Here is a 22,461-nt window from a genome sequence, read left to right on the forward strand (position 1 = left end):
GTAGAAAAAAGAAAATAATAAAGATCAGAGTAGAAATAAATGAAATAGAGACTAAAAGAAAACAACAGAAAAGATCAATACTAAGAGCTGGTTCTTTGAAAAGATAAATAAAATTGACAAGTTAGCCAGGCTCAGCAAGAAAAAAAGAGATAAAATCAGAAAGGAAAGAGAATTTGTTTCTGAATTTTTATTGTGATGCCACAGAAATGCTGTGGTATGAAGAGTCTTCAGAGTCCCTTGGACAGCAAGGAGAGCCAAGCAGTTCATCCTAAAGGTAATCAGTCCTGAATATTCATTGGAAGGCCTGATGCTGAAGCTGAAACTCCAATACTGTGCCTACCTGATGCGAAGAACTGACTCACTGGAAAAGACTCTGATGCTGGGAAAGATTGAAGGTGGGAGGAGAAGGGGACGATAGATGAGATGGTTGGATGGCATCACCAACTCAATGAACATGAGTTTGAGTAAATGCTGGGAGTTGGTGATGGACAGGGAGGCACAGCGTGCTGCAGACCATGGGGTAGCAAAGAGTCGGATATGACTGAGCAACTGAACTGATCTGAACCACAGAAATACAAAGGATCATAACGGACTATGATCAATAATTATAAATCAAAAAATTGGATAACCTAGAAGAAATGGATAAATTCCTAGATACCTACAATCTTCCAGGACTGAATTATGAAGAAATAGAGAAGCTGAGTAGATTGATTACCACGAGACTGGTTCTTGTTGATTTTGAGTATAAAAATTACTATCAGTACTAAAAGTAGGATATAAACCTATGAAATTATTAATTTCATAATAATCACAAAGGAAAATTCTTAATTGTTTTGTTCTATTAATGTTTTGTTAAAATGAGTACTTTGTTAGATATCATAGCCTTAATTTAAATGGCTGAGAAATAAAAAAGAATTGATCCCAAGACTCTCTGAGGTGAATTGCTAACGGAAAATATGTATTCAAAAGGAAAGTGCAAAGTGTCAAGTCATGTTATTTTAACTTGGTGTTGACTTGAGGGCTACTTAAGTAAAAAGAACCTTTAATGGCAACATCCATATATTTGAGGTAGCATTAAAAACTCTAGAAGGAGGGACTCTTGCTCTATTCACTTTTGCATCCCCATCTAGAATAGAACCTGGTACACAGGAGGTGTGCAATGAACACTTATCTTGTTTAAAGAATATAACTGTGGCTTTTTCGGTAAGCGGCCTGAGGTGACCCCTAAAAATGGTGCGCTGTTCACTTGACCCAGAAAACCCCACAAAATCATGCAAATCAAGAGGTTCAAATCTTCGTGTTCACTTTAAGAACACTCGTGAAACTGCCCAGGCCATAAGGGTATGCATATCCGAAAAGCCACCAAGTACCTGAAGGATGTCACTTTAAAGAAGAATGTGTGCCATTCCGTCGTTACAACAGTGGAGTTGGTAGGTGTGCACAGGCCAAACAGTGGGGCTGGACGCAGGGTCGGTGGCCCAAAAAGAGTGCTGAATTTTTACTACGCATGCGCAGAAATGCAGAGCGTAACGCTGAACTTAAGGGCTTAGATGTAGATTCTCTGGTCATGGAGCACATCCAAGTGAACAAAGCCCCCAAGATGCGGCGCAGGACTTACAGAGCTCACGGTCGGATGAGCCCCTACAGGAGCTCTCCCTGCCACACTGAGAGGATCCTTTCTGAAAAAGAACAGATTGTTCCTAAACCAGAAGAGGAGGTTGCAGAGAAGAAAAAGATATCCCAGAAGAAACTGAAGAAACAAAAACTTATGGCCCAGGAATAAATGCCGCAAAAAATAAATGCAAATAAAAGTAAAAAAAAAAAAAAAGAAAGAAAATAACTGTGGCACAGTTAAAAAACAGACAGCTAATGAGCTGACTAGGTTGACTACAATTTCATTCTACCTACAGTGGAAACAATATGAAAGCAACAGATTATGAATCAAAAGAAATGGAAAAGGCATTTTAGCAAATTCACTATAAGCAGACTAACAAAGCACTCTGACCATACCAAAAGCATTTGGGAATAACTTCATACACAGTAACTCTCTGTAATGGAGTATTTCTCATAGAATATAAGTCTTTAGCTATGTTTGAGGTTGTAGCAAAGTCCAGCATTAGGAAATTAAGAATAAGATGCAGTAATACTCGGTAGGCTTCCCTGGTGGCTCAGAGGTTAAAGCATCTGCCTCCAATGTGGGAGACCCGGGTTTGATCCCTGGGTCGGAAAGATCCCCTGGAAAAGGAAATGGTAATCCACTCCAGTATTCTTGCCTGGAGAATCCCATGGATGGAGAAGCCTGGTAGGCTATAGTCCATGGGGTCGCAAAGAGTCAGACATGACTGAGCGACTTCAACTAGCACAACTAGTATTCAATTATTAACCTTTCTTAAACCAATCACTTATAATTTCAGTAAACTATCTAAAAGGTATCATTGTTGAATGTCAAGAAAGTGCTATATACATACCAGATATTTTATATATGATTATTTAATCATTAGTTAATTTTTATCCTTCAGAAAATAACACTATTTCTGTGGTTATCTTCATTTATAATCATGTAGTTTTGATAAAAAGGTTAAAATATACTTCTTGAATGAAGAAATATACTACACAGACAAACTATGCAAACCCACCAGCATACTGGAAAAGAAAGCTTGCCTTCCAGTTCTTCCAGTAAAAACTGAATCCTACTTCTTTCCTAACTGGGTATAAGAATCCTCAAAAGCAGGAAGCCTTAAATAAGTTTTCTCAATTACATTTTTTAAATTACCTGGACTCTTAGCTTAGCGGCATCCATCTTTCTACGAAATTCCTTCTGTAATTTTACCTTCAAAGCAACATCAGAAAGATCTTTGTTTTCCAGTTCCTGTAGTTGCTTTTCTGTTTCAGTTAATTCCACTTTTGCCTGTTCTGCTTCATGTTCAAGTTTTGTTACTTTCAGAGAATACTGCTTGCTTACGGACTTGGCATCATTACCTTCATGATAATAATAATAGTAATAACAATTGTAAATTATGTTTAAAAACTAAGTAAAACACCAAAAACATAAAATTTCCCTACTCTTAAAATGCTGGCCATGTAACTATTTAAGGCATAGCATTAAAAATCTAGCTGTCCCTTCACATCCCAGTCAAACACAACTTGTCATCTGGCCTCTTGAGAATTAGACCCTTAATGACTGTCCCCATCTGGTGCCATTCAATCTTCTTTCTGGTTCATCTTTTGTTCTGAATTTGCAGTTTACCTATGCAGGCATCAAACTTCAGTTAGAAAGGTATTTGGGGTGACTCTTCGGCCCCTGGCTTACTATAATTTGTCTTCCTACTACTCATAATCTATCTCTGAATTATCTTTTTTTCACTATTATGAAAATTTTTCAACATACCAAAAGTAGGGGAATAATCCTGATAATGAATCTCCATCACCCAGATTCAAGAGTTACCAAGATTTTGCCACTGCTTTTTCATCTATGCCTTTTTTCTTCTTTAATTTACTTAAAACTTTAAAACAATTCCAGATGTCATAACATTACCTATATATATTAATACTTTAACAAGCACTTATACAGAATATGGAAATAACCAAAAAGTCATTATCATACCAACAATGTTAATACCTACCAGTCCCTATTCAGACTTTCCCAATGGTTTCAAAATGTCTTACAATTAGCCTATTTTTTTTTTAATTAGTCTATTTTAATCACAATCCAAATAAGGTCACAATACATCTTATTGTTATATTTCTTAAGAATCCTTTAATCTAGAGCTGGCTCCCTCTCCTTTTTCATCTCATTTGAACTTGTTAAAGATAAATTTTTTTGAAATGCTTTTCTTTTGAATATTTAGAACATAGAGAAAAACAGAATATAAATATTATTTCTGTATCTCTTTTCATTCTAAGTCCAGCTCAGTTCAGTTCAGTTCAGTCCCTCAGTCGTGTCCGACTCTTTGTGACGCCATGAATCACAGCACACCAGGCCTCCCTGTCCATCACCAACTCCCGGAGTTCACTCAGACTCACGTCCATCAAGTCAGTGAAGCCATCCAGCCATCTCATCCTCTGTCGTCCCCTTGTCTCCTGCCCCCAATCCCTCCCAGCATCAGAGTCTTTTCCAGTGAGTCAACTCTTCACATGAAGTGGCCAAAGTACTGGAGTTACAGCTTCAGCATCATTCCCTCCAAAGAAATCCCAGGGCTGATCTCCTTCAGAATGGACTGGTTGGATCTCCTTGCTGTCCAAGGGACTCTCAAGAGTCTTCTCCAACAGCACAATTCAAAAGCATCAATTCTTCAGTGCTCAGCTTTCTTCACAGTCCAACTCTCACATCCATACATGGCCATTGGAAAAACCGTAGCCTTGACTAGACAGACCTTTGTTGGCAAAGTAACGTCTCTGCTTTTGAATATGTTATCTAGGTTGGTCATAACTTTCCTTCCAAGGAGTAAGCGTCTTTTAATTTCATGGCTGCAATCACCATCTTCAGTGATTTTGGAGCCCAAAAAAATAAAGTCTGACACTGTTTCCACTGTTTCACCATCTATTTCCCATGAAGTGATGGGACCAGATGCCATGATCTTCGTTTTCTGAATGTTGAGCTTTAAGCCAACTTTTTCACTTTCCTCTTTCACTTTCATCAAGAGGCTTTTTAGTTCCTCTTCACTTTCTGCCATAAGGGTGGTGTCATCTGCATATCTGAGGTTATTGATATTTCTCCTGGCAATCTTGATTCCAGCTTGTGTTTCTTCCAGTCCAGCGTTTCTCATGATGTACCCTGCATATAAGTTAAATAAGCAGGGTGACAATATACAGCCTTGACGTACTCCTTTTCCTATTTGGAACCAGTCTGTTGTTCCACATCCAGTTCTAACTGTTGCTTCCTGGCCTGAATATAGGTTTCTCAAGAGGCAGGTCAGGTGCTCTGGTATTCCCATCTCTTTCAAAATTTTCCACAGTTTATTGTGATCCACACAATCAAAGGCTTTGGCATAGTCAATAAAGCAGAAATAGATGTTTTTCTGGAACTCTCTTGCTTTTTCCATGATCCAGTGGATGTTGGCAATTTGATCTCTGGTTCCTCTGCCTTTTCTAAAACCAGCTTGAACATCTGGAAGTTCACAGTTCATGTACTGCTGAAGCCTGGCTTGGAGAATTTTGAGCATTACTTTACTAGCGTGTTAGATGAGTGTAATTGTGCGGTAGTTTGAGCATTCTTTGGCACTGCTTTTCTTTGGGATTGGAATGAAAACTGACCTTTTCCAATCCTGTGGCCACTGCTGAGTTTTCCAAATTTGCTGGCATATTGAGTGCAGCACTTTCACAGCATCATCTTTCAGGATTTGAAATAGCTCAACTGGAATTCCATCACCTCCACTAGCAGGTGCCCAATATGCTACTGGAGATCAGTGGAGAAATAACTTCAGAAAGAATGAAGAGATGGAGCCAAAGCAAAAACAATACCCAGTTGTGGATGTGACTGGTGATAGAAACAAGGTCCAATGCTGTAAAGAGCAATATTGCCTAGGAACCTGGAATGTCAGGTCCATGAATCAAGGAAAATTGGAAGTGGTCAAACAGGAGATGGCAAGAGTGAACATCGGCATTTTAAGAATCAGTGAACTAAAAAGGACTGGAATGGGTGAATTTAACTCAGATGACCATTATATCTACTACTGCAGGCAGGAATCCCTTAGAAGTAATGGAGTAGCCATCATGGTCAACAAAAGAGTCCGAAATGCAGTACTTGGATGAATCTCAAAAACGACAGAATGATCTCTGTTCGTTTCCAAGGCAAACCATTCAATATCACAGTAATCCAAGTCTATACCCCAACTAGTAACGCTGAAGAAGCTGAAGTTAAATGGTTCTATGAAGACCTACGGGCTTCCCTGGTAGCTCAGCAGTTAAAGCATCTGCCCGTATTGCAGGAGACCTGGGTTTGATCCCTGGGTTGGGAAGATCCCTTGGAGAAGGAAATGGAAGACCTACAAGAAGGAAGACCTACAATACCTTTTAGAACTAACACCCAAAAAATATGTCCTTTTCATTATCAGATCAGATCGATCAGATCAGTCGCTCAGTTGTGTCCGACTCTTTGCGACCCTATGAATCGCAGCACTCCAGGCCACCCTGTCCATCACCAACTCCCGGAGTTCACTCAGACTCACGTCCATCGAGTCAGTGATGCCATCCAGCCATTTCACCCTCTGTCGTCCCCTTCTCCTCCTGCCCCCAACCCTTCCCAGCATCAGAGTCTTTTCCAATGAGTCAACTCTTCGCATCAGGTGGCCAAAGTACTGGAGTTTCAGTTTCAACATCATTTCTTCCAAAGAAATCCCAGGGCTGATCTCCTTCAGAATGGACTAGTTGGATCTCCTTGCAGTCCAAGGGACTCTCAAGAGTCTTCTCCAACACCACAGTTCAAAAGCATCAATTCTTTGGCGCTCAGCCTTCTTCACAGTCCAACTCTCACATCCATACATGACCACTGGAAAAACCATAGCGTCGACTAGACGGACCTTTGTTGGCAAAGTAATGTCTCTGCTTTTGAATATGCTATCTAGGTTGGTCATAACTTTCCTTCCAAGGAGTAAGCGTCTTTTAATTTCATGGCTGCAGTCACCATCTGCAGTGATGACTGGAATGCAAAAGTAGGAAGTCAAGAAACACCTGGAGTAACAGGCAAATTTGGCCTTGGAATACAGAATGAAGCAGGGCAAAGACTAATATAGTTTTGCCAAGAAAACACACTGGTCATAGCAAACACCCTCTTCCAACAACGCAAGAGAAAACTCTATTCATGGACATCACCAGATGATCAACACCGAAATCAGATTGATTATATTCTTTGCAGCTAAAGATGGACAAGCTCTATACAGTCAGCAAAAACAAGACCGGGGGCTGACTGTGGCTCAGATCGTGAACTCCTTATTGCCAAATTCAGACTTAAATTGAAGAAAGTAGGGAAAACCACTAGACCATTCAGGTATGACCTAAATCAAATCCCTTATGATTATACAGTGGAAGTGAGAAATAGATTTAAGGGACTAGATCTGATAGATAGAGTGCCTTATGAACTATGGATGGAGGTTCGTGACATTGTACAGGAGACAGGGATCAAGACCATCCCCATGAAAAAGAAATGCAAAAATGTAAAATGGCTGTCTGAGGAGGCATTACAAATAGCCTTGAAAAGAAGAGAAGCGAAAAGCAAAGGAGAAAAGGAAAGATATAAGCATCTGAATGGAGAGTTCCAAAGAATAGCAAGAAGAGATAAGAAAGCCTTCCTCAGCGATCAATGCAAAGAAATAGAGGAAAACAACAGAATGGGAAAGACTAGAGATCTCTTCAAGAAAATCAGAGATACCAAGGGAACATTTCATGCAAAGATGGGCTTGATAAAGGACAGAAATGGTATGGACCTAACAGAAGCAGAAGATATTAAGAAGAGGTGGCAAGAATACACAGAAGAACTGTACAAAAAAGATCTTCATGACCCAGATAATCACGATGGTGTGATCACTCACCTAGAGCCAGACATCCTGGAATGTGAAGTCTAGTGGGCCTTAGAAAGCATCACTAAGCCCAGCTACTGACCCTGAAAATTTGATTCTGATTTATTCTGAATAGTCAGCTATTCCTGGACTAGCAAACCCATGGCAGTGGGAAGTAAGAGTCTAGAGCTCATAGAAGGAATAATCATAGGGTCCAGTTGTTATATTGGTATCCTGAAAGTCTCTTAATTTTTAATAAAAGTTTATTAATTTTAATAAATTAAAATCTCTGAATTTTAAAATAAATCTCTGAATTTTAAAATTCTTTAACTTTTTAATAAAATCTTTTAATTTTCAGTAATTTTTTTCAAGTAGCAACCTAGATGTCCATCAGCAGATGAATGGATAAGAAAGCTATGGTACATATACACAATGGAGTATTACTCAGCCATTAAAAAGAATACATTTGAATCAGTTCTAATGAGGTGGATGAAACTGGAGCCTATTATACAGAGTGAAGTAAACCAGAAGGAAAAACACCAATACAGTATACTAACGCATATATATGGAATTTAGAAAGATGGTAACGATAACCCTGTATACGAGACAGCAAAAGAGACACTGATGTATAGAACAGTCTTATGGACTCTGTGGGAGAGGGAGAGGGTGGGAAGATTTGGGAGAATGGCATTGAATTATTAATAAAATTAAAAAAAAAATAAAAATAAAAATAAAAACAAAACAAAATTTCAATAAAAACCTTTTAATTTAAAAATCTTAATTAATTAATTATAAATAAGTACATGTAAGTTGTCTTCTGGCTCTACAATTCTGATTCTGACTAACTTTAAAATATATATGACAATGTTTTAGTGACTCTAAGTCCCCAAAATTGTTTAACACACCAATATTTTATGAACCACTAAGAAAAACTACAGTACCAATTACACCATGTTAAATGCTGAAATGCCACTGATTTTTAAGATGCATTCTGATTTCAGAGATATTATAATGTGAAAAAAGTATATATTAAAACTGATGAATAATTGTCATTGTTATTCATTTTGGCTGAAGTAGCTACTATTTGGGGAAGTCTTCAGGGAAAGGGCTTTGAAAAGGAAGTACACATTGACCCTTCTGCTAAACACCATCTCTAAGGGTCTTCAGGAAGCTCCAAATTGCCCTCCATTCTAATGAGCAAGAAGAGAACCTGCTCAGTTTAAGTGCAGATATCCTCTATTTTAAGGCAACCAGGATGGGTATGCTGCTGCTGCTGCTGCTAAGTCGCTTCAGTCGTGTCCAACTCTGTGCGACCCCATAGACGGTAGCCCACCAGGCTCCCCCATCCCTGGGATTCTCCAGGCAAGAACACTGGAGTGGGTTGCCGTTTCCTTCTCCAATGCATGAAAGTGAAAAGTGAAAGTGAAGTCACTCAGTAGTGTCCGACTCTTAGCGACCCCATGGACTGCAGCCCACCAAGCTCCTCCATCCATGGGATTTTCCAGGCAAGAGTATTGGAGTGGGGTGCCGGATGGGTATACCAGGCTACAAAAGTGTGCTTGCTAGATATCTCATGGTGGGATAACCTATCTGAAAGAAAATCATTTATTTTAGAGCAGTAAATATCCTCAAGTTCCCTGCACACTACCCTGAAATCATGGGAATGCAGAAGCCATTTAAACTTCTAAACTGTTTCCTAGATTCACCTAAGGGAGGTTTATTGGCATCGATCCTGCCTACGAGGAAGGAGCACAATCAAAATCAAACACGTGAAATAACTGGAGCTGGAAGGATGCACTGCCAGGAATGAGAAACAAAAATGCTTTGGACAGCATCTATGTGTGTGTGTGTGTGTGTGTGCGTGTGTGTGCGTGTGTGTGCGCGCGCGTGCACGAGCTCAGTTGTATCCAACTGTGGGGGAAAGGAAGTTGAGAAAGGAAGACTGACAGCTAAAAAGCTAGACTTCAAGAAAGAGGAGGGAGAGCGAAGCCAAGTTTCTCCTTGCTGGCAGAGGATCTGGTACCCATAATTTGTGTAGTCTGAGTGTGATTATAGCCCTGGGCTTGAAGAAGAGGAAGGTATTAGTAGTATCTCCTTCAGTTCCCCCAGGAGACCAGAGAGTTGTTCTGCATTGGAACTGGGAAAAGAAATGTTAGTGGTCTAATTCCTTCAATTCTTTACTGAATTTCATAGTAGTCAAGGCTTATACTTTGAGTATATTAGTTGGGGGAACCAAAAAAACTTGAGGTGTGCATTTTAGAGCAAGCCTAATGGAGCTGGATGGTGAGGAAAGGTGGTGGTATATACACCCAACCTGGTAGAATCTGAGACTAAGGGGAGGAGCTGAAAGCCTGGCTCACTCAAGAAGACAGCTCTCAAGGACAAATCCTTACATCTTCAGAAAAACAAAAGTTATCTACAGTTAAAATACAAAGCTTGTAATTAATGTTAAAAACAAATTATTCAAGAAAGTAAAGATCAATAATTTAAAATAGGTATTTACTAAAATGAGTTAGGAAAACATCTTGGACATCTTATTTCCAGATGCCAAGAATAACGTTTCTTTAAAAAGTGACAAAAAACATTAAGGGCCACAGAGATTCAGGACAACACAGAGTTTACACTGGTTAGGACAATTCATAGATAAAATTGAACATAATAAAATTCTTTTGATAATTAACCTCCACGTATTGGCTTTAGAGCCCACCTTGCTATACCAAATTCCAGACTGACGTGGATAGTCCTGAGCATCAGAAATTAAAATAAATGTTACAACATGAGAAGCACCTTTAGAACCTTTTCTTTCTCATAAGTTCACTAGATACTATTACCTGTTTTAATTAATTCTTTAATCAGATCTTCCTTCATCTTGATGTTAATAGTAAGTTCTCTCATTTTTTGTTTAGCTTCAGTAAGTATGAGTTCTGAATTTCTTAATTTTTGCAAATTTAACTCTTGACTCTCCTGGAGACATTCAATCTTTAAATCTTCAAAATAAAAGAAACAAAGCTGAGAAATAAAACTATCTGCTCAGAAACATTTAACAAAAGTAGAATTTAAAAATAAAAAAAGCAGACACAGAAGCAGTCTAGAAGTACCAGAGGAAGGGACAAACAGAGAAGGAAAAAACATGGCAATTGTGATTTTAGTTTTCCAGCTTACAGTGAGTTTTCCTTTCCTTAAAACATGTATATGCTCTAGTCATATCCTGCAGGTTCCGACACAGTTTCTCATTGCTCTTAGATATTCTGCAATTTGACTTTTTCTTTAATCTGAGCTACTTAAAAAAGCTATTAAATCTCCAGATGGGTAGAGGTTTTCATTTTTTTCCTACTAACTTGTAGTTTTACTGTAATCAGAGAATGCATTCTATTCCAGACTAATCAGAACAGGGCCCATACTGTTTGTTACTGTCTTGTACCAGAATATAGATCAATTACCTCACTGTTTTAGTTCAGCTGAGACTTTTTTCATAGACTTCCTCAATGAAGGAGTTGATGCACTGATTTACATTCTGATATAAGTTTCTTACCTGGTTGTAGACCAGTGACAAATGGTTCAAGGATGGTGACTGTAGCACTTATCTATACTACTATACACTTTTAAAATCTATTTTCGTTTCATGTTTTAATATTACATGCATAGGCTCTTAAAAAAGATGCTATTTTCACAGTGTAGGACTTATTTATCATGTTATTTATATTCTCTGTATTCTTTGTGTTTCACCACTCATAAGCCAAGAAAAATGAGCTAAAATCTCCTCATACAGTTTTTGCAACATAAACATCTTTTATGCCATTTTTTTAATGCATAAAATTCTCATCAGTTGTGAACATTACAAGCATCTGCTAGACTAAGTTGGCTCTAATATCAAATACACCACTAATGGTAGGCATGGGTGCCAGTAAAGCAGTGAAGAAACACCCAGTAAATTACTTAAGATGGATTTTAAAGAAGGCAAGAGTGGGAAGTTAAACTCAAGTTTGAATATCAAATCCCCATTCTGAGAGATTTAGCCTATAACTCTATCTAGAATTGACTGGTGAAAAAGCTTTACTAAGGAGTAAAAAGAACAAGAAATCAGAGCACAGAGCAGAGAACATAAAGGAAAAGCCAGGAAAGCACTCCAAACCAAGTTTCTGTCTCTGAGAATCCCTAGATGCTTCTTAAATTATTGCTTGAAGAAAAAGAGAAGTGTCTTATAAATATTAGATCTAAAGTACTTGAGAGAGTCTGTGTACCTTCATTCTCCAATCCTGACTTTTGTGTTTGATCCTGAATATCATTCAATTCAACAAGTGAACAAACAGAGCCTGGCTTCTGAATCCATGAGCAACTTCTATGTCTAAAAAAGGAAAAGGTCAGGACCAAAGGTAACTTGTCTGTTAGTCATTTTTAATCTGCCCTCAAATTAGTTTTCGCCCAAATTACTCTTTAAATTATGGCTTACATAAAATAAATGGAATTTACTAATATTTCACCAAGTAAAGAGATACCCCCCACAATGTTGGACCCAATGGAAAATTCATCATGTTTTTTGCCACTGTGGCAGCAGAATTAGGAAATCCAAAATCTTTTTCTCTGAAAATTAAACTCCAATCACCATAAACATTCTAAAAACACAGGTATTTTATAGTTGTTAGACTGACGTGTTCAAATACTGGTTTTGAAACACATTAGTTGACAGTATATGTAGCAAAAACCACTTAACTCTTCTACTAAAATTTTTTTAATGTAAAAAAACCCCTATTTCTGTATATATTTACTGTATCATGTAATTATGCTTATTAAATCAGTCAATATTAATATATATATTAACATACCTAATTTCCGATTTCTCTTGGCCTTCTGACTCTTCATCATCACTGTTATCAGAAAACTGGCACTGGAGAACTTCATCCTGTTCTTCTAAGCGACCCAGAAGCATCTGACTTCGTGTTCGAAATCCCGCAACTAGTCGATCCAGAGAGTATACAGAAGGACTTGTGTGGACCTTACAAGTGATTCCCCCACCCAACAACAAAAAAAAGTGATTTTTTTTAAGTGTCTATTTTTATCATATTGCTGAAAATGTGTTTTCTAAGAGGTTATTAGACAGGTACTCTTAAAATAGCCAATCACTGAAAACATACATTTCCCTCCCCGTACTGCCTACAAAAAAGTCAACACTCATTTCACAATACTATTGTGTCTCATGGGTATACACTTCTTTCAGAATCGACACAGTTCTTCTTCTTCTAGAAAGCTCTTCTGGTTTCAGTTATAGCTTCAGAGAAAAACAGCACTCAAAAAGAGGCATGAGTGAAACATCACAGCTCTTGAACATAGCTCAGGCACTCCCCAACCAATGTGAAGCCCATACACAGTGTAATAGGGCACAACTGTTGCCCTGCCCCCAGCCTTCCCAGTTCTGAACACTTGGAGAATTGCAGTGTTGTTAAGGATCTGCAATTCCCCCACTAATCCAAATCCCACCACATGAAGAAATCCAGAACCACTGCCACTTGCTCTGCCAGGGTAAGATATTCTGATTTGGATTCAAAAGTATAGACTCAGGCTTCACATGTGGTAGTCAGGGATAGTTGATTAATGGCCTTAGTGACATACCTAATATCTATCATGGGATAAGGAGATTTTCATGGACTGCCTGTAACTTTCTATATTATAACATGCTTCTATTGACCTTAAGTTCTCAAAAATTCACCTTGGAAAACAACAATGAATTAGAAATTGCCTGTATTTTCATTTCTGTTACCAAATGTTTCCTTTCTAACCATGTCTCTATAAATGAAAGTGTTAGTTATTCAGTCATGTCTGACTCTTTGTGACCCCATGGACTGCAGCCCACCAGGTTCTCCTGTCCATGGAATTCTCCAGGCAAGAATACTGGAGTGGGTTTGCTATTCCCTTCTCCAGGGATCTTCCTGACCCAGGGATCAAACCCAGGTCTCCTGCATTGCAGGCAGATTCTTTACCATCTGAGCCACCTATCTGTCACTATAACCAAACCTCAAGGCAATTTATCCAAAAAGGTAAACAATAAGATCTCAAAGGAGGCATTCAATTTATTAATGTAAATTATTATAAGCTATTAACATTACAACATAGAGTAAAAATGTATATACCATAAGGTGTTCAAGAGTCAACTGATGTAGGTTTCTTACACATCCCCTCCCAGAAAAGCCTATCTGATACTGGATATCTCTTAATACCTGATTTTTGTGCCTCCACTGTTGGTCACCTAATAAGGCCATGTGTCACATCAGCACCATGATGAATAGGGGTAAAGTTTTCTAGGTGGCCTCCCAATTCTGGGATATGGGGGAGGGCAAGGGAGTTTATTTACAGAAGAACCAACTCAAGAAGTATTTATCTAACAAGCACATTGTACCAAGCATGGCCATTTGCATTATAACCCACAGAATTCAAGGTTTCTCTTTGCTGGGGGTGTGGGTAGAGGGCTGAGGAGGGGTTTCAGGAGCAAATAAAACTTTTTGTTTAGAATCATGTTTTGTTCTCCAGGATTTCAACTTGCTTTCAAATGTTCTTTTTACAAAGAACATCAAATGACCCAGCTTAAAATATAATGAAACAGGTTTTGCCATAATGAGTAACATTCAGAAAATTAATTCCTTAGCAGTCATTCCACACAAAAGAATGGTTTTTAACCCCTTCTGGCTTATAAAGCCTTCCATAATCTGTCCCCTTGCTACCTTAAGTGCTGGGTTCTGTTTTCTTTAGTTGCTTCTGCACTCCCTGCTCCCCAAAGAATATGCTTGCATTTTCAACCATATCCTAAATAATACTGGTTATAATGTAAGTACTCAATAAGCTGGGTAATAATTCAGATAATTGAGGTGTATCCAACTAGAAAACAACTTTTTATTCTAATTGTGTTTTCTGAGAATTACACAGCAACAGGACTGGACAGAACTTTAAAGAGTAGAGTTCAACTCATCCCAGGTTTAACTCTTCTCTGTAATACTGGAAATTATCATTTAGCCTCTGCTTAAACAAATTCACTGTGGGAACCCTATTAAGCCCTGAGACCTCTAATATTATTTTGAGAGTTTTCACTAATAAATCCCTCTTTATATTCCCTTAGCACTGCTTCCCACTGGTCCTAGTTCTAGAGACAAAAGTCTAACAATAATGATAAGCCTTCAAATACCTAAACACAGTCATTATGTCCCCTATAATTTGGACTAAATCTAGAGCTACTCCAAGATTTTCCCCAAGGTTCTATAACTTGGTTGTTTTCCAAAAATAATCTAATTTGACTTAAGGTGTTGTACCCAGACTTGAATGTAATATTCTTGATCACCATACATTAAGATAATCTCTTCTCACTAGTGATGCATTTGATTGTGTTTCATTAGATGTGCTGCAACTCATTTACCATAGATTGTGGCTTTCACATATTTAATTTTGTAATTGAATTTGAAAGTTCCACAAAGGTTCATGAGATGCAATTTGTCATTTTGCTACTATGAAGTTGGTGTGTTTTGCTGGAATGAGTGTTTGGTTGGCAAGGGAACCTTCCAAGAGAACCTCTGCAGACACATCTCACACAGCTCTGCTTCATCATGAGCAACCATGTATGCAAAAAAGTGATTAAAAAGCAAAATTAATTATTTGGGGGGGAGGAAATGGCCATTGTGTGAAAGATAAAATCTTAGTGAAAACTAAAAAGGCAGCTGACTTCAGTGTAAGGGATTTAATGCACAAGAATTTTGTGACTCAATAAAAATGTAATTCATTCAGGAAAAAGAAAAGATTATACAGGTATTACCACTGTTGTGAATTTGGAGATTCCACAGGTTTTAAAAATATATCCCTTAAGAACATTCCAGTTGGTTTTCTTACTATACAATAATGTCAAGTACTGAAAGTGATACTATTTACCTACTGCTTTTATTTCCTTTTCATAATGCCATATTTCATCAAATCTAAAATGTCATCAACTAAGACACATCACTATTTTTAAACCATCAAGAAAGAAGAAAAGCTATCATCTATGAAATACATCAACTGTAACACATATCCTACCATCATAGTTGATAAAATGTGGAAAAAAAAATGTGAGGCTTATAATCAATGAAAAATGGTAGCATCATCAGCACATGTGGTGTTATTTTAAACTTATGTAATGACTAGTACCAGCTTCGTAATTTTTTCCTTCCAAAGTACCATTTTGGTGTGTATAACAGTGGCATTTGGCTTTAATTATATCATATTAATCATATTAATCTTAATATATCATATTAAGAAAACAGAAACCTCTGTTACATTTTTTCCTTAAGTTTAAATCTAGGTCAATTTTACATTTCATTAGATGAGTTTCCAGTATCTGTTAAATGAGCCCCTTACTCTTTTTTTTTCTATTAATTTGATGTTATATTATTATATTTAGTTGTAAGGGGTAGTTTCTTTAGTATTTCTACTTAAATAGATAAATCCCAAAATTCCATTTTGGGATTAAACCTTTTAGATTAAGAGATGGTTGAAAACAAATGAGTGACAACAGAAAAAAGTACAAAATGACATGCACTCAGAATGTTATTACCCATCAAAATCATGATTTTTCCAGAATATTTAATGATTGTCAAGTGTTCGTGATAATTAGGTGAGAAAAGCTAGCTATAAAAGTATATATACAATTATCCTTCAATTAAAAAATAAATAAATTTAAAAAAGTGTCTCAAGTAGGTGCATCTAAATAGCAATTTAGTATTAGCAAACAAAAATATGTGTGTGTGTGTGTGTGTGTGTGTGTGTGTATAATAGCACTGACATATATACACTGCCATGTGTAAAATAGATAGCTGGTGAGAAATTACTACATAATACAGAGAGCCCAGCTTGGTGCTCTGTGATGACCTAGAGGGGTGGGATCAGGGGAGTGGAGAGAGGTTCAAGAGGGAGGTGATATATGTATAGTTACGGCTTATTTGCATTGTTGAACGGCAGAAACCAACACAACACTGTAAAGCAATTTTCCTCCAATTAAAAATAAAATGTAAAAAGTACATATATATGTATACATACACACCTAAGTAATATGTTTTTTAAAGAAATATTTATTTATTTGGTTGCACTGGGTCTTAGATGTGGCATGTGGGATCTAGTTCCCTGACCAGGGATCGAACCCAGGCCCCCTGCATTGGGAGCTCAAAATCTTAGCTACTGGACCACCAGGGAAGTCTCAGTAATATGCTTTTAAAATAAATAAGATCCTTTCACTGTTTCCCTCCAATATATCCCTTGTAGCTCAGTCGGTGGGCTTCCCTGGGGGCTCAGACAGTAAAGAATCCGTCTCCAATGAGGGAGACCTGGGTTCGATCCCTAGGTTGGGAAGATCCCCTGGAGGAAGGCATGGTAATCCACTCCAGTATTCTTGCCTGGAGAATCCCCATGGACAGAGGAGCCTGACGAGCTACATCCCATGGGATCGCAAAGAGTCAGACACAACTGAGCAACTAAGCACAGCACAGCACAGCTCAGTTGGTAAAGAATCTCCCTGCAACACAGTAGACCCAGGTTCGATTCCTGGGTCGAAAAGATCCCCTGGAGAAGGAAATGGCAACCCCCTCCAGTATTCTAGCCTGGAGAATCCCATGCACAGGAGAGCCTGGAGGGCTACAGTCCATGGGGTCCAAGAGTTGGACACAACTTAGCGACTAAACCATAGGAAATAAAATCAGACTCTCTTCGTAATCAATTTAAAAACTTACTCAAGGAGTTCCCTGGTGGTACAGTGGATAAGAATCCTCCTGCTAATGCAGGGGACATGGGTTCAATCCCCGGTCTGGGAAGATTCCACATGCCATGGAGCAACTAAGCCTGTGCACCATAACCACTGAGCCCACACTCTGGAGCCCACAAGCCACAGCTACTGAGCCTGCATGCTGCAACTACTGAAGACTATGTGCCAAAACCTGTGCTCTGCAATAAGAGAAGCCCTGCTCACTGCAATTAGAGAAAGCCCAAGTACAACAATGAAGACCCAATACAACCAAAAATAAATACTTTTAAAAAACTGATTAAGTCATTGTCCCCCTTTTTCTTTGAGAGAATTTTAAGTTGAGGAAATATTTCCCTTGTCAGATTGTTTTTACTTCAAGAAAATATTAGAGCTAAATTTCAAAAGAAAATATTAGAGCTGGAAAATATTAGCCCAACTTCTGCCAAGGAGACAGAAACCCAGGGAAAAAATGAAATAGTGTTTCAGATGTCTTCTTTAGCTTAATTTAGCTAGTTTTGGTATTCAATATGAAATCCTCCTCTCACTCTAGAACAATGTAACAGGAAACAAGACTTGAACAAGGCTTAGTGTGCTTTGTATTTTCCCATACAAGCCTTTGTGTCTGCTGCAGCACTCTAAGCAACAGAGGGGCCAAGAGTCCGGGACACAACAGGAGAAAGAGAACTCTCAAAACTGCTGGTTATATTACCTTTGCATTTTCTCCCTTTCCCCCTTCTTTTAATGGCTGGAAGCCACTAAATTTTAAAAACAAAACAAAAAAGTTGCTAATTTGAATACATATGTCCATCCATAGTGAAGGAAACAGCACTGGGAATAAGTGTTTCCCTTTGTCAACATAAGGGGCTGTCTCTGGTCAGGATCTTTTCCTTCCGTGTCATAGCAATCTTTTGGCAAATTCACTGGTTCTTTCTTCCTGTTACATTTTAATCCCACTTGGTCACAAGCAAACTTGGAGATCACCTGTAACCACAGAGGAGCTACAAGTCTTAGTGTATCTGCCCTCTTCTAAGCTGTGGTAATCACACACAATATGTTTTCCAAACTAGAACCCTCGAAAGTGAAAGGGGGTAATAAAATTAATTAAAAATTTTAAAAAATTTGTTAATTTGAAATAATAACTGTGGAAATATTTGTTCCAATCATGGCTGCTTCAGGTCTAATTAAACAACTAGAGATAAGAACAGAGGGGCCCAGCTCCTTCTCAATACCCTGTGGAGCTGTCTCCTCAAAGAATGTGTGTCCAAGTGTGTGTGTGTGAAAGTCTAGTAAAAAAGAGAAAGAAACAGACACTGAGAGAGATTAATAAATGTCTAACTTCTATAATCAGAAAAAAATGTTATTTTTATAAAATAAAAGAATGCACAGAAAAAGGAAATTCACATTACTAGCCAAGAGTAAAAAAATTATTAAGTAGAATTAATAGATATCTAATTTCAATTCTATAAAGAACTTATCTTTCTTAAATGTTCTATGAAAATTCACCATACATTCAACCAAAAGAAAACATCAATAACTCTAGAAAGTTCAACTGAAATTAATAGCAGCAAAAGTTTAAATTTTAAATCCAACCAGTCAAAACTGAAAACTATACAGTAATAGTAGCATCTGTCTTACTCACTCTGAGGCACAGAGCCTGGGACACAGGAGAGGTACCCCATAAACGTGTATGTTATAGGACGCAGCGTGCCAGGCACGTTTGGAGTCACCATCTCGTGTAAGTCCTCCCTATACCCCTCTCACAGGTCCCCCATTCTGACAGATAAGGAGCCTGGGGTTCACACAGGTTTAGTCATCCCTCCAGGCCTACATCATAGAGCTGGTGTTCATGCCCAAGCTTGCCTGACTGCAAAGTCTATGACACCTCTCACATTTCTTTTCCCTTGGACTGTATCCAACATATCTCAAATAAATAATTTCCTTTCCTAAAATTAATAAACAGAAACCAAAATTCATGAGTCTGTTAATTAGTCTTTTCCACGGTAGAGATTCCTTGATTTTGATTTTTCAAGAGAAATCTGTGCATCCACATATGTATACACATTTTATAAATAAAATTTATAAAGTAAAATTTAAAAATTAAATGAAACTTCATACTGATTTTTATACAGTCTTAATTAATTGTCAGAGGGAGAAGGAAATGGCAACCCACTTCAGTGTTCTTGCCTGGAGAATCCCAGGGACAGAGCAGCCTGGTGGGCTGCCGTCTATGGGGTCACACAGAGTCGGACACAACTGAAGCAACTTAGCGACAGCAGCAGCAATTATATCAGACAAGACTGACTTAATACATGGATATCATTTTGAAAATAGACAGACCAAATAAGTCAAAATAAATACCTCCAACCTCATCAACTTGGTGTGATTAAAGAAAGAAAAAAATTTATGAAGATACCGGACTTAGTCATACCTGAAAATATTAATATGATGGCAAAGAGTAGCTTTTTCTTCTCCTTGATAAATCTAAGCATTATCTTCAACTCTTCCTTTCAAATACAACTATACCTTCTCTTAATCATTAATTTTATTGAAAAGAAGCATGATTATAAAGAGACTATACATAACAGAAAAAGAGTATACACAAAAGTCTATGAAACCAAACAGAAAAAAAAAAAACCTGCTAAGACTATATAAATACACTGTGATATTATATTGTATACAATCTCAAAAGAAAGAAACTAATGCTTAGACTTTACCTTCCTGGAATCCAACCTTGCTGGACCATAAATATAATGCCCCAAACGAGTATCAAATGGTACAGTGTATGGTCTCTTTTCAAGTATCCTGGTATCTGGCCCATCTCCACAAGTTTCCTTTACTGAAGAAGTCATTGACAGGTTAAGTTTTGTTAGTTCTTCACTCAGTTGATCCACAAGAAGTTGTTGTTCTATTATTTTTTCATTCTTTATAGAAGAAAGAGAAGAATTTAAAAAATGGAGAGACTCAGTATGGGTTAATGATTAAAAATAAACTGTACATTGATCACAAAATCACAACTACCTTAACAAAACAATAAAACCTAACTTATCCAGAGACTAGCCTTCTGGGACTTCCCTGGTGGTCCAGTGGCTAAGATTCCACAATTCCACTGCAGAGGGCATGGGTTCAATCCCTGGTCAGTAAACTAAGATCCCACATGCTGTAAGGTGCAGCCAAAAAAAAAAAAAAAATTTTAAAACCAACCAACCAACCAAAAAAAGCCCCAAAGACTAGCCTTTTGCTGTTCACAAGAATTTAGGATTGTCCTGAGTGTTAAAAACTTTTGAATAGTAAGCAGGAACAAATACAGCTAATGAGTTAGTACAAGACACTGCCCCATACACTGTGATTGGTTAGCTTGCCCACCTGAAGCACTATGATTAGCTGATCTTTATAAAAGTCTGAACTTTCAGAGTGAAATCCAAGAAGTAACAAAAGACTAGAAAGTTGAAAAGTATAGAAAACGGCAAATAGCTAATATGACAGCAAAGGAGACAGAAAGTGGTAACAGGTGCAGTGAAGTGAAAGCCTTTATTCAGTGAAAAAGAAAGCCACAAACACAGAGATAGAAGATAGGCAATTTAGAGTCGTGGGAGAAAGAACTTGGAAATCAAAGGCAGAATAAGTTGTTTATGGGTGCTTGGGGGACAGAAAGAGAGACACTATGTGTGGTTTAGCTTTCTGTGTATCCTCTAAAGAAAAATTTTCAAGTACATAAGCTTTGTTTTATAAGCACAAAATTATATAAAAAGAAAGGTCATTCATCTTAAATACTTCACATGTACTATAATGTTTAGATAGGGAAAAAAAGCAAACCCTAAAGTTTCACTGTGTTAATGCTGAACTACAAAATGTAACTTTATTTTCAAAACCACATATTCAGATAATTCAAATATAAAACAATAGCATATAAGTTGAAGGGGGATACTAAATGGAGTCCTTTTATTCTCCAGGGAAAGGGTAAAAATACCAATTAATATCAGACTGTTTTAAGTCAAGGGTGCATGGTATATACTCTCCAGGATAATCACTAAAAACAGTGAAAGTACAACTTTTAAAGCAATTAAATTCAAAGAAAGGTAAGAAGGAGAGAAAAATGAATATAGAGCAGATAGGATAAGTAAAAACCACAATGGTGGGATTATAACCAGACTATAAGAGTAATTATATTAAATTCAGAAATGAACTTGCAATCCAGTTAAAGGATTAAAAACTACAAGAACTATCAAATTGTCTAACCTGCTAATTGCAAGAAACATAACTAAAATCAATAAAGAAAGATTAAAGGGAAGATGGAAAAAGAGATACCATGTAAATATTAATCAAAAGAAAGCTGGTATAGCTATGTTAATTAAAATAGACTTAAATGCAAAAACTGTTGGGAGATAAAATGAAGTTAAAAAAAGACTAAAAAAAAAAAAGGTCAATTCACCAGGATGCTGTAACAATTCTACATTTCTATGTACTTAATAACCCAGATTCAACATATATAAAATGCAAAAATTGTATTTGCAATACAAATCCAAAAATTATAGTAAGAGATCTTAACATTCCTCTAAAATACTGATAGGACAAAAAAAAAAGATCAAAAGAGGAGTAAAAATTTAGATTTGAATAAGAGGATTAACAGAATTAGGAGAACTCAATGATTACAGAATACAAATTCTTTTCAAGCATATCTGTAATATCTACAAAAACTGGCCTTATGCTGAGCCATAAGGCAAGTCTCAACACAAAGAACTGAAGTCGTATGGACAACAATGCAATTAAGCTAAAAATTAATAAAAAGAAATCCTTCATGTGTTGGAAATAAAATAACTAATTATATAACCCACAGGTCAAATAAAAAACTCACAATAAAAATTAGGAAAAATCTGAGCCAAATGAGGAATGCAGACAAAGATAAGCTTAGGAGGAAACATATAATTTCAAATGCATATATTATAGATGGTTAAAAATATATAGACAGGCTAAAAAATCAATGAACTGAGCACCCATCTAAACAATTTAGAAAGATAACATAGGAGTCTATGCCCCTAAAAACAGCAGAAAAAAACTAAATAATAAAGATACGGGTAGAAATTAATTAAATAATAAACAAACATATACCAGAGAAGATCATCAAAGTCAAGAATGGCTCTCTGTGGGCTTCCCCCAGTGGCTCCATGGTAACGAATCTGCCAGCCCATGTAGGAGATACAGGTTGGATCCCTGATCTGGGAAGAT

At 37.3% G+C, this 22,461-nt stretch overlaps 1 protein-coding gene across 33 annotated transcripts in view; it reads right to left on the bottom strand.

Moving 5' to 3' along the window:
• The window catches only part of KIF27 (kinesin family member 27), a 92,730-nt gene that overhangs the window by 40,158 nt on the left and 30,111 nt on the right, over positions 1–22,461 (bottom strand). For 23 of the 33 annotated variants that reach the window (XR_015170139.1, XR_015170140.1, XM_086416810.1 and 20 more), the window contains 5 exons: positions 19,953–20,159; positions 12,317–12,486; positions 11,735–11,838; positions 10,325–10,480; positions 2,774–2,979 (listed from right to left, as the gene is read on the bottom strand). Coding sequence is in view for 21 of the 33 variants with exons in the window: in XM_086416810.1 (XP_086272936.1) it covers positions 2,774–2,979; positions 10,325–10,480; positions 11,735–11,838; positions 12,317–12,486; positions 19,953–20,159 (843 nt within the window). In the remaining 12 variants the exon portion in view is untranslated. The remainder of the gene's footprint in view (positions 1–2,773; positions 2,980–10,324; positions 10,481–11,734; positions 11,839–12,316; positions 12,487–19,952; positions 20,160–22,461) is intronic. The other 10 variants (XR_015170148.1, XR_015170141.1, XR_015170144.1 and 7 more) reach the window with 1 other exon arrangement.

This window comes from Bos grunniens, chromosome 8 (assembly GCF_055505025.1).
Source record: "Bos grunniens cultivar Pamir isolate PY7600 chromosome 8, Bosgru_T2T1.0, whole genome shotgun sequence".
In the NCBI taxonomy this organism is placed as follows: domain Eukaryota; kingdom Metazoa; phylum Chordata; class Mammalia; order Artiodactyla; family Bovidae; genus Bos; species Bos grunniens.